Source organism: Bombina bombina, chromosome 3 (genome assembly GCF_027579735.1).
Source record: "Bombina bombina isolate aBomBom1 chromosome 3, aBomBom1.pri, whole genome shotgun sequence".
Classification (NCBI taxonomy): Eukaryota; Metazoa; Chordata; class Amphibia; order Anura; family Bombinatoridae; genus Bombina; species Bombina bombina.
Window position 1 is genome coordinate 303615880 of NC_069501.1, and position 16139 is coordinate 303632018.

At 43.9% G+C, this 16139-nt stretch overlaps 1 protein-coding gene across 1 annotated transcript in view; it reads right to left on the reverse strand.

Moving 5' to 3' along the window:
- Positions 1-16139, reverse strand: part of PHKA2 (phosphorylase kinase regulatory subunit alpha 2) — a 292026-nt gene that overhangs the window by 174422 nt on the left and 101465 nt on the right. Inside the window, 3 exon segments of the mRNA XM_053706381.1 lie at positions 7071-7169; positions 14661-14741; positions 15473-15555. Of these exon segments, the coding sequence (XP_053562356.1) occupies positions 7071-7169; positions 14661-14741; positions 15473-15555 (263 nt within the window).

The window sequence follows — 16139 nt, forward strand, 5'->3', positions numbered from 1 at the left end:
TGGCTGACAGAAATTTTCAAGATAGATAAAAAAAAAAATTATTATGAATAAATGTGTGCATATATTTCAAACTGTGTATTACAGTGTATATTCCTTAGGTATGGACTGCCATGTTTGTGCACCATAAACAGTTTATTCCTATTTGCATAAGTAAACAGGAGTCCGGTCCTGAACATCCTCTCTTCACGGCACAGGGACAAATATTGCTACTTTCCTATGTTATACTTCTATGCAGCTGCAAATTCTGGCCATCCCTCCTTGTTTTAATCAGGTTGTAGATGCCCTTCAGAGCTGAGCGGTTTTGCAGAGGGGTTTGTGCCAGTGGTGAAGAGAAGTGTTGTGCAGAGGGGATGCTCAGGTACAGAGCGTATGTACTATACATACTAACACTCAGGGAGCGAGCAGGCATATTGAGTATAATGCTTACGGATGTATACATTGGCAAATTTGGGGTTTGGATAGAGGACTAACGTTTGATACATTTTTCTTTTAAAACAAAATATAAAAAGAACCTGTTTAGAAGAAAAAAAAAAAAAAAAAAATATATATATATATATATATATATATATATGTGTGTACAATGTCCCTTTAATTAAAAAATAAAAAATCATTACACCTCTGCATGTTCTATAACCTTGTTTCTTAGCATGTAGCCTTGGGGGTATCTGAAGCTTTGGTAAGGGGTACTACTGAGTGGCTTGTCCTTTCCTGATTCAGCCAGTGCAGTTACTGTAAACATTTAATGTACCACATAAATCACTGTTTCTTAGTTTTACCTTGAAACACCCCCTAACAGGCCAGATTGTATTTCCTACCTGGCAAGTCAACTGATCACCTCACTGTGACTGACTCATATGTTTTTCTGGAGAGAGATTCTTAGAACATTTGGACATTTGAGAACTGGAGTTGAGAAACGCTGATATAACAACTATCACAGGGAAAGTGCCAGGTAAGGTGTATATCATTGTGAAAACGTATAATGAAACCCATGTGCTAGAAATAGGGTCGCAGTGAGATAAGTAAATTATGCCATGCTGAAATGTGTCAAGTGAATCGTTCTATAGCCAAGTAAGAAATGAGCCTGCGCTGTGTATGTGATAAAATTAGATACAGAAATGTGGTAAAATGAATACTCATATTTTTTTTTTCTAATGTAAGTTTCACATTATTAAAAGAACTAATTAAAGAATGTGCGTGTTGTGTGTTTTCTCTATAAGTTTATTTCTTTATAGTGTGTTGCTTTAAGATTTCTAAAGATTTGCTGCATTTGTATCTGATAAAAATTTTTCACATACTGGGATATATATATATATATATATATATATATATATATATATATATATATATATATATATATATATATATATATATATATATATATATATATATAATTACCTCTTTTTTTTAACCTAGTAATATTTAGCAGCTGGGGATACTTAGGACAAAAATGTTTGTCTGTAGGAGTACTTGCTACAAAAAAAGATTGTGAAGCACTGTTCTGTGAAGTGCCCACTTTACATACAACCAAAATGCAAAATGTGACAATCACTTGTTATACAGACATGAAACCTCTGAATTGTGGGATCTCACTTATAATATATTACTATGGGGAAAGGGGTAATATAGGTCTGAAAATATCACCAGAAATACTAAATTAGAAGCATGTGAAAAAACTTATCTGTTCCAGTAATATTTGCATTTTCATTTTTAAATAATGTCAAAATAACTATACAAAAACATAAATTATGCTTACCTGATAATTTCCTTTTCTTCTGATGGAAAGAGTCCACAGCAGCATTCATTACTTTTGGGAATTAAGAACCTGGCCACCAGGAGGAGGCAAAGACACACCAGCCAAAGGCTTAAATACTCCTCCCACTCCCCTCATCCACCAATCATTCTGCAGAGGAACAAGGAACAGTAGAAGAAATATCAGGGCGAAAAGGTGCCAAAAGAATATAAGGACGCCCCACATAAAATTATGGGTGGGGAGCTGTGGACTCTTTCCATCAGAAGAAAAGGAAATTATCAGGTAGCATAATTTATGTGAGTCCACAGCTGCATTCATTACTTTTGGGAAACAATACCCAAGCTATAGAGGACACTGAATGCCAAGACGGGAGGGTACAACAGGCGGCCCATACAGAGAGCACCAGGCGTGAACCTCTACCCAATAAAAAAAATCCCGCTTCGTCCGAAGCCGAGAAAAAAAATTCAGTGAAAAGCCCCATTGACACTGACTCGCAGCCAGTCCAGAGCCAAACTAGAGACCGCAAAATGGACTTGACTGAGCCAACAGTCCACCAAGAGACACCGTCGACCAACAGACGGTCCCCCACCACTCACCACTCACAAATAAAGGGTGAACCAGCCGAATACCCCAAGGGGAACAAGGCAAAGGAGGACAGAGGAAACCGAAAGTCCCTCAATACAAAAACAGCACCTCCAAGAGTGGGCCCAACACACAGAGACCCAAATAAACCCAAACAGGGAAAAAGGCCACGCCTATACCAGGTGAAACCCGAGATAACACCGGGCACGGAGCCCGAAAAGACATCTCCCCAACAACCTGCAAGCATGGAATGCACTAAAGAGGCAAAGTCCTCCCAGCGCCTGCCCATAGAATACCCAAGTATTCAACCGTGAAATAGCGTGTAATAGACCCAGGCGAAACCCCAAGTTCGAGAACACAGAGTCCATAACAGGACGACACAGAGGGAGCTTGCAAAGAAGAAAGAAGAAACAGTCATCGAGAAGCCGCCGGACCTACTCACAGGTCCCTAAAAAGGATAACACAAAGCCTCCATCTAGGCCCCCCAAGAAGAAGAGAATACCCTCAGAACCCGAAGGAAGATGAAACCGTCTCCTGTCATAGGAGCAAGGAAAAACCATCTCCTTTAGACTGAGCTATCAAAATAGACCCAGCAAGCACACACATCCCAAAGGATACTGTTACCCATAGACCACTCTGGCATCCTGACCGACAGACCCAGCTGGGCCACCAATACAAGGGAACAAAGAATCCTGAAAATGGTACAGGAACGAGCGTAAAGATGGCAGAGCCATCCTCCTAGAGTACAAGTACATCCCAACTCTGAAAACAGACAAGGCCATAGACCCAAGGATCCATCAAAACAAGGCCCCACAGTCTGACATGGAATCAGCAAGATTCCAGGGGAAACCCAGTCCACTTTCCACTTCCCGTCCAGGAGAAGCCCCTAAGAAGGGCTCCGACTCCCTAAGAAGAGAATATCCCCTAAAGAAAAAGGAAAGAGGTCGGAGGTCAAATGTCCTAGAAGGACCCCCTCACAAGTAGTTCACCCAACAGAGGCACAGCCAACCCGTTCGCCTGCAGAGCAGAGAATCCACGGGTACACTGGCAAACTAACATGGGAATGCAACCCTAAGGCGCACCAGAAACTGGAAATCAGCACCAGCAGCTGGGTAGAAACCCACTAATCTTGAGGCACAAGCCACCCACCTAACCCCAGATGACATGGGTTACTAATAAATACTCCGATAAACCGGGCCAACCCTGACCTGGTTAGGTAGATGGAGCAAGGACATAGCTCCCGTTCCCACCAGCGTGGAACATCCCGACAAGCCCTGAGAATCAAAACAATCCAAAACTGGGACAGGAGCAACCCCCCAGAAGAGGAAGACTCAGGAAGAAAAACAGGTCCGGGTACCTAACAGTTCAGGCAACTATACCCTGGAATCAAACACCCCTACTGGTCAAAAAAACAGACAAAGGGAATGGAGCATATCCAGAGAATTCGGACAGCAAAGAGAACTTGAAAGCCCCGACCAAAGGAAGGAACCACCCCTAGATAAAGTCCAACTCTCCTAGGAGAAAGGCTAGAAGCCTAATCATGGAACTTCACAATGGCCCCGGACAACAAAAGGGATACCTCGAAGTTCAAAAACCCCATTAGCAGGGCTAGTCTCCTCATCACCTCCACACAGGCAAAGGACACAGGGGAGAGAAAAGTACTAAGCCTTCCCAGCTCCGGAAAACCCTGAGCTAAACAAGTCCCTACAGGGAGAAACCAACATCCGGAACACAGATCCCCAAAGGAGATCTAACTCAGCCGGAGACAAAGGAAGAAGACCCAAAATTCCAATAACTCAGACAGACCCTACACGGCCCAGAGTAAAAACCGTATCTAGAAACACTAGAAACGGCATATACGAACCCTTAAGGTGCCAAAATTTGCAACAGGTTTTAAAATAGAAAACCTTCCGCATGCCGTACAGCTATCCATACAAGCTGTTGGATTAAGCCCCAATAGGACCATCCAGAAGCCTAAAACTAAAGGTCAAACCACTCCTCAGTGGTAATGGGGTGTTACACCCACCAGCCCTCCCCCGTATGGAGGAGGAATCTCTAGGTTCTGATGAAATCAGATCTCAAGTAACACGATGCAGTGAAGCTGCCCGGTCATCTATGACTGAAGGCTATAAGGACTGAAACAATCCTTTCCCGCTTTGCGACCCACAGATCCTCTAAAAATGCTTAGTTGAACATAAAAACAAAGATAACTTGAGCAATCAGCGCCACTATTGAACCGGTCCGGCAGAACAGCGCCACGTGTCTGAACAGCCACAAACCAAATGAACCCGACAGGACTAGCCTGTACTCAGGGTCCTAACTGGTAAGCTGTATAAATTATCCCACATAGGGGAAAAACAAAAACAGGCATTATTAAACATAGGACTAACATATCCAAACAACTTCCGGAGAAGTAACAAGAGTATCGATCCCAGATGGTTCCCGAAGGAAAACACAAATAAAAGACATCCCATCGGATACAACATAAAATATAAGGCAACCCAAAGGTTAACGCCCAAAAGACACAGGCCTACCCGCAGGACCAGCCAAACAGAGCCCTATCTTTCAAAAAACTGGGAAAGATCTCAAATAAAGACAAACAGGAGATAACCCCCCATGTCTAATGAGGTGCACCATTCAAATTATCAGACTGAAAGTTCCCATATCTGTTAATGATAGGGTCATTCAATAACTGAAAAAGATGTCTAAGCAACATGCTAAGGTGCACAATCCTGTAACAAAAGGCACAACACTCCGGAACAGTTACACCCGCGGGGAACTGTTGAGGCCCACCCCAAGGTGGAAGACCAGGGAAAATAGGGCATGAGCACATTCTCAAAGAAACGTTTGGACTCTGCAGACGAACAATCGCCAACAATATCTGAAAGCGAAAACATGCTGCAACCTCCAGGGGGAAAACGCCACCCTGCGCGGAGGAACCATAAACTGGGTTATCCGCATGTGTAGGAGGAAGAATCGTTAGGGAACTTGCCCCCTGGAGGACAGGACCCCCACAGGCGGATGGCTCAGCAGACCCCTGATTCCTCAAGCCCAAGGAACCGGGTGCTTTCATATGGCATATGGAACAAAACTGGTTGACAGGAGTCAATGAGGCAAAACCGGATTCGTTGCCGGACACAGAATCGGAATCTGATATCATAATTGTCTTAGGATCAGAATCCTCCATAACTGTAAAGAGGATATACAAATATGGACTATAAACAGTAAAAAACAAAACCGGCACCTGACACAACCAATGGCTAGGGCACTCACCACCTCCTATGACCAGACCCCTGCGGACTAGAATAACTCAGTCGCCACACTTTCGGGAATGCGGAAATTATAAAACAGAGCGTAACCACGCCCAGACACAGGGTGAACCGTACACTCCAAAAAGCGTGCCCAGCCAAAAGGCTGCGTCACTTCCAAAGGTCTCAAAGTTCCAAACCACGAGCCCATAAACCTCACACATAAGCAGGAGAAATCACATAACAAACATGATTATAAACCCCCCTGTCCAATAATCCCCCTCAGGAGATATTTTACCCTCGATTCCAAGATACTAACAGAGACTCACTGAGACCCTTATGTTATAAATTAAACATTCACATTACAGTACATTGAATAAAGTAATATGAAACTATCTTACCGGAATCTACGCCGTGGAACAGGAACACGGCCTTTCAAGTGTGACGGATAGTAGCATCGCCTCCGCCATGGACTCGAGAGAAGAAAGCAGGCAGCGGAGCGAAGTTTGACAACACTGATTGCTTGAGGAGCTGTTAACATGAGTCGGGATGGTTTCGCAGAAAGAAACTTCCTGCATCTCCTGACTCTAACTTTCATCCAAGCCCTCACTGAGAGACTGACAGGACTACTTAAAACTCCTGTCCCATGCCAAAGAGTACTACCCTCCATAAGAGACGAAAACAAAAATTAAAAATATTGACACGTCTCTGCCAACCTCCTGGGACGAAAGGCAAAGAATGACTGGGGGATGAGGGGAGTGGGAGGAGTATTTAAGCCTTTGGCTGGGGAGTCTTTGCCTCCTCCTGGTTGCCAGGTTCTTAATTCCCCAAAGTAATGAATGCAGCTGTGGACTCTTTCGATTTAAGAAGAAAATACTGTTAAAAATGTGATTATTATAGATTGAAACTGTCTTTTAGCTCTAATGCATGGCAAACTTATACATCAAGACTGAAAAATTAATTGTATCTAAAAAGGTATAATCATGCAGTGTTAAAAAAGAAAAAAAGATTGCTATGTACTTTCATTATTTATTTTGTCTTCTTTTCCTATAATTCTCTTAGGATATTTTTTCTCTGCCCCCAAATAAGCTGGAATGTCCCCTGTAATATCTAGAACCCTTATCCTTCCTTCTACTAGCTGATTAATGGAGATAATATATATAAGTCTCTAATTGTCAACTGTAAAGATAAGATAAGCATAATCAAGGGGAATACAGTTGGTATGTCCCAGGACTGCCCACCAAGACAAATTTACGGTTTGTAATGATTTAAAAAAAACATTTATAGTGTATGTAAATACTTTGTAATAAAATACTTTAATTGCTGATATAAACTATGTACATACATTACACTACAGTCCTAGCAAACACACTACCACAAAAATAAAATCTCAATAACTTTGTCTCAATAGTTTTACATTGTAAAAAAAAACAAAAAAACACTACAATTCTATTTTTTTTGCTATCCATGTGAGCCTCTGACATTCATACCTGACAGTGTTCAACATCATCGGGAAGGACATGAATCACAGATTTTGGTCCCCCGTGTGCTCCAAAGAGGTCCAGTTCATCAATGGCTTCCAAAGCCGCCTGCAGACAAATGTGTAAGAGATTTAGTTTTGTGAATGCGTTAAGATTGCCTTCAAATCTAAGGGTGTACATTGATGGATTGCTAATCTACAGAGTCCATTTTAGGACATCCCTGCTCCTTCCTCCCTCATTTAAAACTCCCTCCTTCATCCTGTAAAGCTAAAACTCCCTCCTGTAAAACTCCCTACTCTATTCTCGAAAACTTCATGCTCCCTCCTTTGAAACTCTCTCCTTCCTCCTCCCTCTGTTAAAACTTCAGGAATCTGTGAAGAGGAATCACATACAGAGGGCGCATCCTAGTGTGATACTGTGATTGTAACACAGAACAGTATATCTTGTATTGTAATTATACTCACAAATAGAGCAGCACCAAGTGTACTAAATGACGCAGGCAGGGAACTCTGTGTCCCAGCAAACTGATCCTCTGATAGGATGTAGAGGCACAGGTATCCCACAACCGGGAACATCGAATTAAGCTCAGGCTTCCAAAAATGACAATATATTTTTTAAAGCAAAATTAAGAACCAATGGGTATAGGCATTTACCCAAAGTGTATAAAAGCAATATAAACAACATATTGCAACTCGTTTCTCAGCTAAGCTAACTGTTTCATCAGGCATTCACACTAGGAGGCACCCTCTGTATGTGATTCCTCTTCACAGATTCCTGGATCTTTGTCTATTACCTGAGAGGAGCAGCCGTAACTTTACACCGTGGATTTCACCACCTGGATTTTCACCAAATATTTCGGACTTTTGAGTTGTTTTGCAGTTTTCTGCAAGGACTCAGATAAGAATTTGTGTTACTTGTTATATTGTGCTCAATGTTTCATATTTTGTCTATATATATATTTCTATGCTAATACAGCCCTAGTTTTTATCTATATCAATATTTTCTATTGGGTACTAGAGCGCCCCCTAGAGTTGGACACAGCAGTGCTACCAACAGTTTTGCCTCTGTTAAAACTGCCTCCTTTCTGCTGCCTCCTCCTTGCTCCATGCTGCCTCCTCTGTCCTGCCTGCTCCATGCTGCCATCTCCCTCCTGCCTACTCCCTGCTGTCTCTCTGTCCTCCCGCACCATGCTCCCTCCCCTGTCCTCCCCGCTTCCTGCTGCCTCCTCTGTCCTTCCTGCTCTATGCCACCTCCTCTGTCCTGTCTACTCCATGCCGTCTCCTTTGTCCTCCCTGCTCTATGCTACCTCATCTGTCCTCCCTGCTCTATGCTACCTCCTCTGTTCTGTCTGCTCCATGGTACCTCCTCTGTCCTGTCTTCTCCATGTTGTCTCCTCTGTTCTCTCTGCTCTATGCTGCATCCTTTGTCCTCCCTGCCTACTCCCTCCTGCCTGCTCTATACTGCCTCCTCTGTCCTCCATGCACCATATTGCATCCTCCCTGCTCCATGCTGCCTCCTCCTTACTGCCTGCTCTATGCTGCCTCCTCCCTGCTCCATATGCTGCCTCCTCTGTCCTGTTGCTCCCTGCTCTATGCTGCCTCCAATTTCCTTTCTGCTCCATGCTGCCTTCTACCCCCTGTCTGCTCTATGTGGCCTCCTCTTTTCCTCTTTCCTGTCTGCTCTATGCTGTCTCCTCTTTCCTGTCTCCTTCATGCTGCCTACTCTGTCCTCTCTGCTTCGTGTTGCCTACTCTGTTCTGTCTGCTTCATGCTACCTCCTCTGTCCTGTTTTAGACTTTGTTTTTCTGCAAAGTTCAGTAATTATATATATAAATAAATAACTAAATAAAGAGAGTTGGAGACAGATGGAAAATAAATAAAAACAAAAAAGGAGCCAAGCAGGGGATGTATGGTGTCCATTTTCAGTTCACACATGTAAATTGTATTGCCATACAATACTATGTAAAGGGATCATTTACATTACACTGCTGCTTTTAAAATTCTGCCTGTATCAGAAAAGCATTGCCACCCACAGAAAAGTATAATAAAACGTCACTCAGCGAGACTGACTTCAAAAACTGATTTCAACCCATTTTAACATCTCAATCCCAAAACAGATCCCTTTTTAAAATATTGCAACAAAGCTTTTAACATCAGGGCTTCAAAGAGAACAATTGACTATTAACTTGTTATTACTTATCTCTCCTACCTCCCACTGAGAGAGTTTTATATTTTGCTGGCTATGTTTAGACAGCTTTTTTTATAGTTATTACTTAAAAGGGACATTCCAGACAAAATTGGTATTAACATGGATGCATTTTACATTTGAATAAGAGTATTTTTGTAATATGTATTAGCAAAATGCTTCTAATAAAAGCAGGGGTGGACTGACAAGTTGGGCAAATCCGCCCTTGTCCGAGGGCCCATCTTCCAAAAGGGGCCCCCCATGCATCACAATGAAGCTGCAGGTTTTTTTTATATATAATCTATTAAAAAAATGTTTTAAAAACAAAATTGCTGTGCATTTTGTTCTTGATGGGGGGCCCTCTCACATGTGCAGCTGGTGCAGTGGTGGTGGAGAAGAGTCGAGTGTGACTTAGTGCGTGAAGCAGTTAGCAGCGTGTGAAGGATGGAGACGGTTAGGTAAGTAAATGACAAGTCCGGGACTCCTGGCACTGACAGACCAAAGTTCTGCCCTGCAATATGAGGACCTGGTGTCTGTATAAATACAGTCCACATATTAATTATATATCTGTATATAAGGTACTGGGGAGGGGGCTGTGTGTGTGTGTGAGACAGAGGGGACCTCTCTATAATATTATAAATCTGTATATAAGGTACTGGGGAGGGGCTGTGTGTGTGAGGCATAGGGAACCTCTCTATAATATTATACATCTGTATATAAGGTACTGGGGAGGAGGGGTGAGACAGAGGGGACCTCTATAATATTATATATCGGTATATAAGGTACTGGGTGAGGGGTCTATGTGTGTGTGTGACAGAGGGAAGTTGGAAATCTCTCTATAATATTATATATCTGTAGATAAGGTACTGGGGCGGGGCTGTGTGTGTGAGACAGAGGGAACCTCTCTATAATATTATATATTTGTATATAAGGTAATGGGGAGGGGCTGTGAGAGACAGAGGGAACCACTCTATAATATTATATATCTGTATATAAGGTACTAGGGAGGGGGCTGTGTGTGTGAGACAGAGGGAACCTCTCTATATTATATATCTGTATATAAGGTACTGGGGAGGGGGCTGTGTGTGAAAGACAGAGGGAACCTCTCTATAATATAATATATCTGTATATAAGGTACTGGGGAGGGGGCTGTGTGTGAGAGAGAAGGAAACTCTCTATAATATTATATATCTGTATATAAAGGTACTGTGGAGGGGGCTGTGTGTGAGAGAGACAGATGGAACATCTCTATAATATTATATATCTGTATAGAAGGAACTGCAGAGGGGGCTGTGTGTGTGAGAGACAGAAGGAACCTCTCTATCCTATACTATAAAAGGCCAAGTGTGTTTGTCCGAAGTTGTCATGCGCAGTAGAGACAGCACGAGGACAAACACACCTGGCCTTACAGTCCCTAAGTCTCTGCAGTGCGAGCAGAAGTGGGCGTGACCGAGCGTGGCCGGGGCGTGACCGAGCATGAGGGCCGTGAAGGGGGCGTGGCCGAGTGTGAAAGGGGCGGGGCCAGGCGGGCCGTGAAAGGCTATGCAGTCTGAGAGCTCAAAACAGCTCAAAAGTGGGGAGAGAGGGGGTAGGGAAAAGATAAGAAAGGTGAGAGAGAGATCAAGAGGGGAGAGAGAGATCAAGAGGGGAGAGAGAGATCAAGAGGGGAGATAAAGACAGCACAAGAGAGACAGCAAAAGAGAGGGAGAGAGACAGCAAAAGAGAGGGGAGAGAGAGAGATCAAAAGAGAGGGGGGAAGAGAGAGAGAGGGGGGAGGGGGACAGAGAGAGGGGGAGAGAGAGAGGGGAGGGAGAGTGCGATAGAGAGGGGAGGGGGAGGGAGAGGGGGAGTGCGATAAAGAGGGGAGGGGGAGGGAGAGGGGGAGTGCGATAGAGAGGGGAGGGGGAGGGAGAGAGAGGGGAGGGGGAGAGAGAGGGGAGGGGGAGAGAGAGAGAGGGGAGGGCGAGAGAGAGGGGAGGGCGAGAGAGAGGGGAGGGGGAGAGAGAGAGAGGGGAGGGCGAGAGAGAGGGGAGGGCAAGAGAGAGGGGAGGGGGAGAGAGAGGGGAGGGGGAGGGAGAGAGAGAGAGGGTAGGGGGAGGGGGAGAGAGAGAGGGGAGGGAGACAGAGAGAGGGGAGGGAGAGAGAGAGAGAGAGAGAGGAGAGAGAGAGAGAGGAGAGAGAGAGGAGGGAGAGAGAGAGAGAGGGGAGAGAGAGAGAGAGAGAGAGAGAGAGGGGAGGGAGAGAGAGAGAGAGGGGAGGGAGAGAGAGGGGGGAGAGAGAGAGGGGAGAGAGAGAGGGGGCTGAGAGAGAGAGGGGAGGGAGAGAGAGAGGGGGGGAGGGAGAGAGAGAGGGGAGGGAGAGGGAGAGAGAGAGAGAGAGAGAGAGGGGAGGGAGAGAGAGAGAGAGAGAGAGAGAGAGAGAGAGGGGAGGGGGAGGGAAAGAGAGAGGGGAGGGAGAGAGGGGAGAGGGAGGGAGAGAGAGAGGGGAGGGAGAGAGAGAGGGGAAGGGGAGAGAGAGAGAGGGGGGGAGAGAGAGAGGGGGGGGGTGAGAGAGAGAGGGGAGAGAGAGAGGGGAGATAGAGAGAGGGGGGAGAGAGAGAGAGGGGAGAGAGAGAGATAAAGGGGAGAGAGAGAGACAGAGAGATAAAGGGGAGAGAAAGAGAGGGGATAGAGAGAGATATAGAGGGGATAGAGAGAGAGAGGGAGAGAGAGAGATAGAGGGGAGAGAGAGAGGGAGAGAGAGAGATAGAGGGGAGAGAGAGAGAGGGGGGGAGAGAGAGAGAGAGAGAGAGAGAGAGAGAGAGAGGGGGGGAGAGAGAGAGAGAGGGGGGAGAAATACAGGGGAGAGAGAGAGCGCAAAAGAGAGGGGGAAGAGAGCGCAAAAGAGAGGGGTGAGAGAGCGCAAAAGAGAGGGGTGAGAGAGAGAGCACAAAAGAGAGGGAGAGAGAGCGCAAAAGAGAGGGAGGAGAGAGAGCGCAAAAGAGAGGGGTTAGAGAGAGCGCAAAAGAGAAAGGTGAGAGAGAGAGCACAAAAGAGAGGGGGAGAGAGAGAGCGCAAAAGAGAGGGGGGAGAGAGAGGGCGCAAAAGAGGGGGGAGAGAGAGAGCGCAAAAGAGGGGGGAGAGAGAGAGCGCAAAAGAGAGGGAGAGAGAGAGCGCAAAAGAGAGGGGGAGAGAGAGCGCAAAAGAGAGGGGGAGAGAGAGGGCGCAAAAGAGAGGGGGGAGAGAGAGGGCGCAAAAGAGGGGGGAAAGAGAGAACGCAAAAGAGAGGGGGGAGAGAGAGAGCGCAAAAGAGAGGGGGGAGAGAGCGCTCAAAAGAGAGGTGGAGAGAGAGAGCTCAAAAGAGAGGGGGAAAGAAAGCGCAAAAGAGAGGGGGAGAGAGAGAGAGAGCAAAAGAGAGGGGGAGAGAGAGAGCGCAAAAGAGGGGGGGAAAGAGTAATGTTCACGCAGTGCAACCGTAAAGGGCAGCTCGACACCTGCGCACAGAGCCTTAAAGGGACAGATCACAGTAATGTTCACGCAGCGCAACCTTAAAGGACAGCTCGGCACCTGTTCACAGAGTCTTAAAGGGATAGGCACACACAACCTTTAGTGTGTAAACATGCACAGTTTTAAAGGGAGCGATAGTATGCACCCACACGCAATGCACACAGCCTTAATAGGACGCTGTGTTTTAAAGGAATAGGGGCACGTGCGCGCATACACACACCACACTCAAGTCTATATTTAACAAAGTCTGGCGGACAGTGCGGATCAGGTCCGCCAGACCTCGCTGAATATGGAGAGCAATACGCCTTTAAGACTGTCTGACCAGGCGTTAAGCTGCCCTTTAAGGCTGAGCTGTGTGAGCATTATTTTCTTAGCAGTTTGTACAGTAGATACTGACAGGGTTGCTTTAAAGTGAAAGTAAATCCTAGCGTTTTACAAACGCTAGGATTTACTATTGAAACAAATAAAGGGGCTTTCACTCATGAAGTATAAGATACTTCATGTAGAAAGCTCCTTTATTTGATTCAATCGATCGCCGCTCTTAGCTCCTACAGCAGAGCACGGCTAAAAAAAATTTGGGCTAGGAGGTGATGTTTTCACTTTTTAGTCAATAGCAGTGAGGTAAATCCGGCTCCCATGGGCGCCAAGCCGGATTTACCGCACGGCTATTGGCTAAGAGGTGAAAACGTCACCTCTTAGCCAAAAACATTTTTTAGTCGTCGGCTGCTATAGCAGCTAAAAATGGCGATCAATTGAATCAAATAAAGGAGCTTTCTACATAAAGTATCTTATACTACATGAATGAAAGTCCCCTTTATTTGCTTCAATAGTAAATCCTAGTGTTTGTAAAACGCTAGGATTTACTTTCACTTTAAGTGTCTGTGTACAGTTACAAATGTATAAAAACCTGCAGAAATAAAATAAAAACCTGTAGGCTGAGGGTTTGATACAATGCACCATGTAGGTGAGCAGAGCTGGCTGGGCAAAGTCTATGGGGAGAACAGGGACTTTACACCCCAAAATATGGCTCCCTTTTTGTTCCTGGAGACACAAGCACTGTAGTATTGTTGCTAGCCCCCATCTGAACCCCCACACTAATTTTTGAAGTAAAATAATGTTATATGGCCGACAAAATAATTTAGACCGTTAAACTCAGATTTGACCATAATTTAATTTGCAATCTGTCTCAACAAGCGTCCTTAGTTTATGAGGAAATATGCTTCTATTTATAATTGTTATTTTCAATGTGCAGCTGGTTTATATGTTACAAGTCAAACTTTTGGACACATTTGTAATATTTGTTTAATGTTAGCAGTTTGCAGCTGTGAGATGTTTTGTCCTTTAATATATAGAATATTGAGATTGATTGCTCAGTTCATAAAGAGGCTTGTTTGCCATTCATACTATCTATGAGTGAGCGCAGTGTATAGGCGTGAAACGCGTAAGATGCGGCTGACTTCATCCACGTATTTTTAACTTCATACCAAATAAAGCTGTTCTGGATTTTATGCGAGTGCGGCAAAACTTGTTCTCCTTTTTCCCTCCTTTGGGCTACAAAGTGTGTTGCACACTGTATTAATCTTTTTTTTTTGTCCCCCAACATACTTTTTGTTATGAAAACCATTTTCTCTTTGTGGCACTATTCATTACAATTTATGACACTTTTCTACACAGAGGAATGTTCTTTTCCACCATAGAAATACATTTGTGTACAATTTCATGCTAAACAATATCAGTCTAAATCCTACAATCTAACAACTGACAGTCAGGCTGCTATTATGCCAAGGGATTCAAAATAATAAAATAAATAATATTATAGGTAATCAAAATGAGCCACTAAATAATACAATTTACTAAACTGTAAACAGAAAATTGTCTTGGAATCCATCATATAATATTGTATTAAAATGTCAGTAATATAGGGTCTCACTTTTGCCATGCCCACAGAGCTGGCGTTTAGTTCAGCAATCCCTTGATTGGTTTTGTCTCCTCGTTCCCACATTCCATAATCCTGAAACCAAAACAATAAAACATAGGAAGCAGTGAATTAACCGATATAGACAGCAATTCAGTATGTAATGATATCAAAACATGTGTACCTTAGAAAACAGTAATAGGGCCAAACATGTTTACAATAAACATTGTCCAAACAAACATTATCTTCCAAGTATTGCTGAGAACGTCTGTCCATTTGCAGAAGACAAACACATACTAACACTAAACTAAAGCAAGCAGGCTTGCACTAAGCTTAACCTTTTGCTATGTGCTACCTTTAGCTGAGGTGCTTTTGCATTGTAAGAGTGTCTAACCCTCTGGTGCAGAATCACCGTTTTAAATAAACATTTTTTTTCTTTTATGATTCAAATAGAGAATGCAATTTTAAGCAACTTTCTAATTTATCCTATTATAATTGTTTCTCCTGCTCTCTTTATTTGAATAAGCAGCAATGTAAAGATTAGGAGCCGCCCATTTTTGGTTCAGTACCTGGGCAGCGCTTGCTGATTGGTGGCTAAATGTAAAAATAATTTGCTGTTTTGACTAATTCTGATGTACGGTGTGATGTGTTACCTATTTACTAATCAGCAAGCACCTGTAATGTTCTCAATCAAAATGCACCACACCACATGCAATGCACTCAAATCAGTTATTTATGAAAGGGTGAAATTCACTAAAAAAAAAGACTCCATTCCAGTTAAAAAAAAAAAACAACATAATTTTGTATATACAAAAAACATTACTTACAGCAACTTTATACGCTGCTTCAATATAAAATACAAGATTCTGTATAAAAGCCACTTCATCCAGTGTAAACACAATACGCAGGCCTATAGGATACAAAATAGACATGAAATGAAATGAAAACTATGCATTGTCAGGGTGTAGTTAGTTATTTGTTTTAGGGGATAACAGAACGAAAAAAAAACAAAATGAAAATAACAAATGCCAATGACGTGATTAGATCAGATGGCGACCACAAGTCATTATCAGGGGGGCTTCCAGAGCTCATCAAGTCCCCCTCTGCATGTACCCTGCCTCCCCGGTGGTTTAGAGCTCCAGCGTCACTGTGGGAATCTGGTAATGCCAGTGTGGTGACGTCACCAGCATGCGCAGATTCTCTCAGAAACCCAGAAAGCCCAAAGTGGCTTAAAGGAGTTGGATGGAGGTGTTGGTATTCAAACCCCGTTATCTCAGCTGCCTTAAAGTGACATCAAACCCAAAACTCCTTTCATCATTCAGATAGAGCATGCATTTTTATGCAACTTTCCAATTTACTTGTTTTATCATTTTCTTCATTCTCTTGGCATCCTTTGTTGAAAAGCATAACTTAGTTGGCTCAGCAGGTGGAAGCTAACTACTGATTGGTGGCTGCACATATATGCCTCTTGTCATTGACTTTCCTACGTGTTCA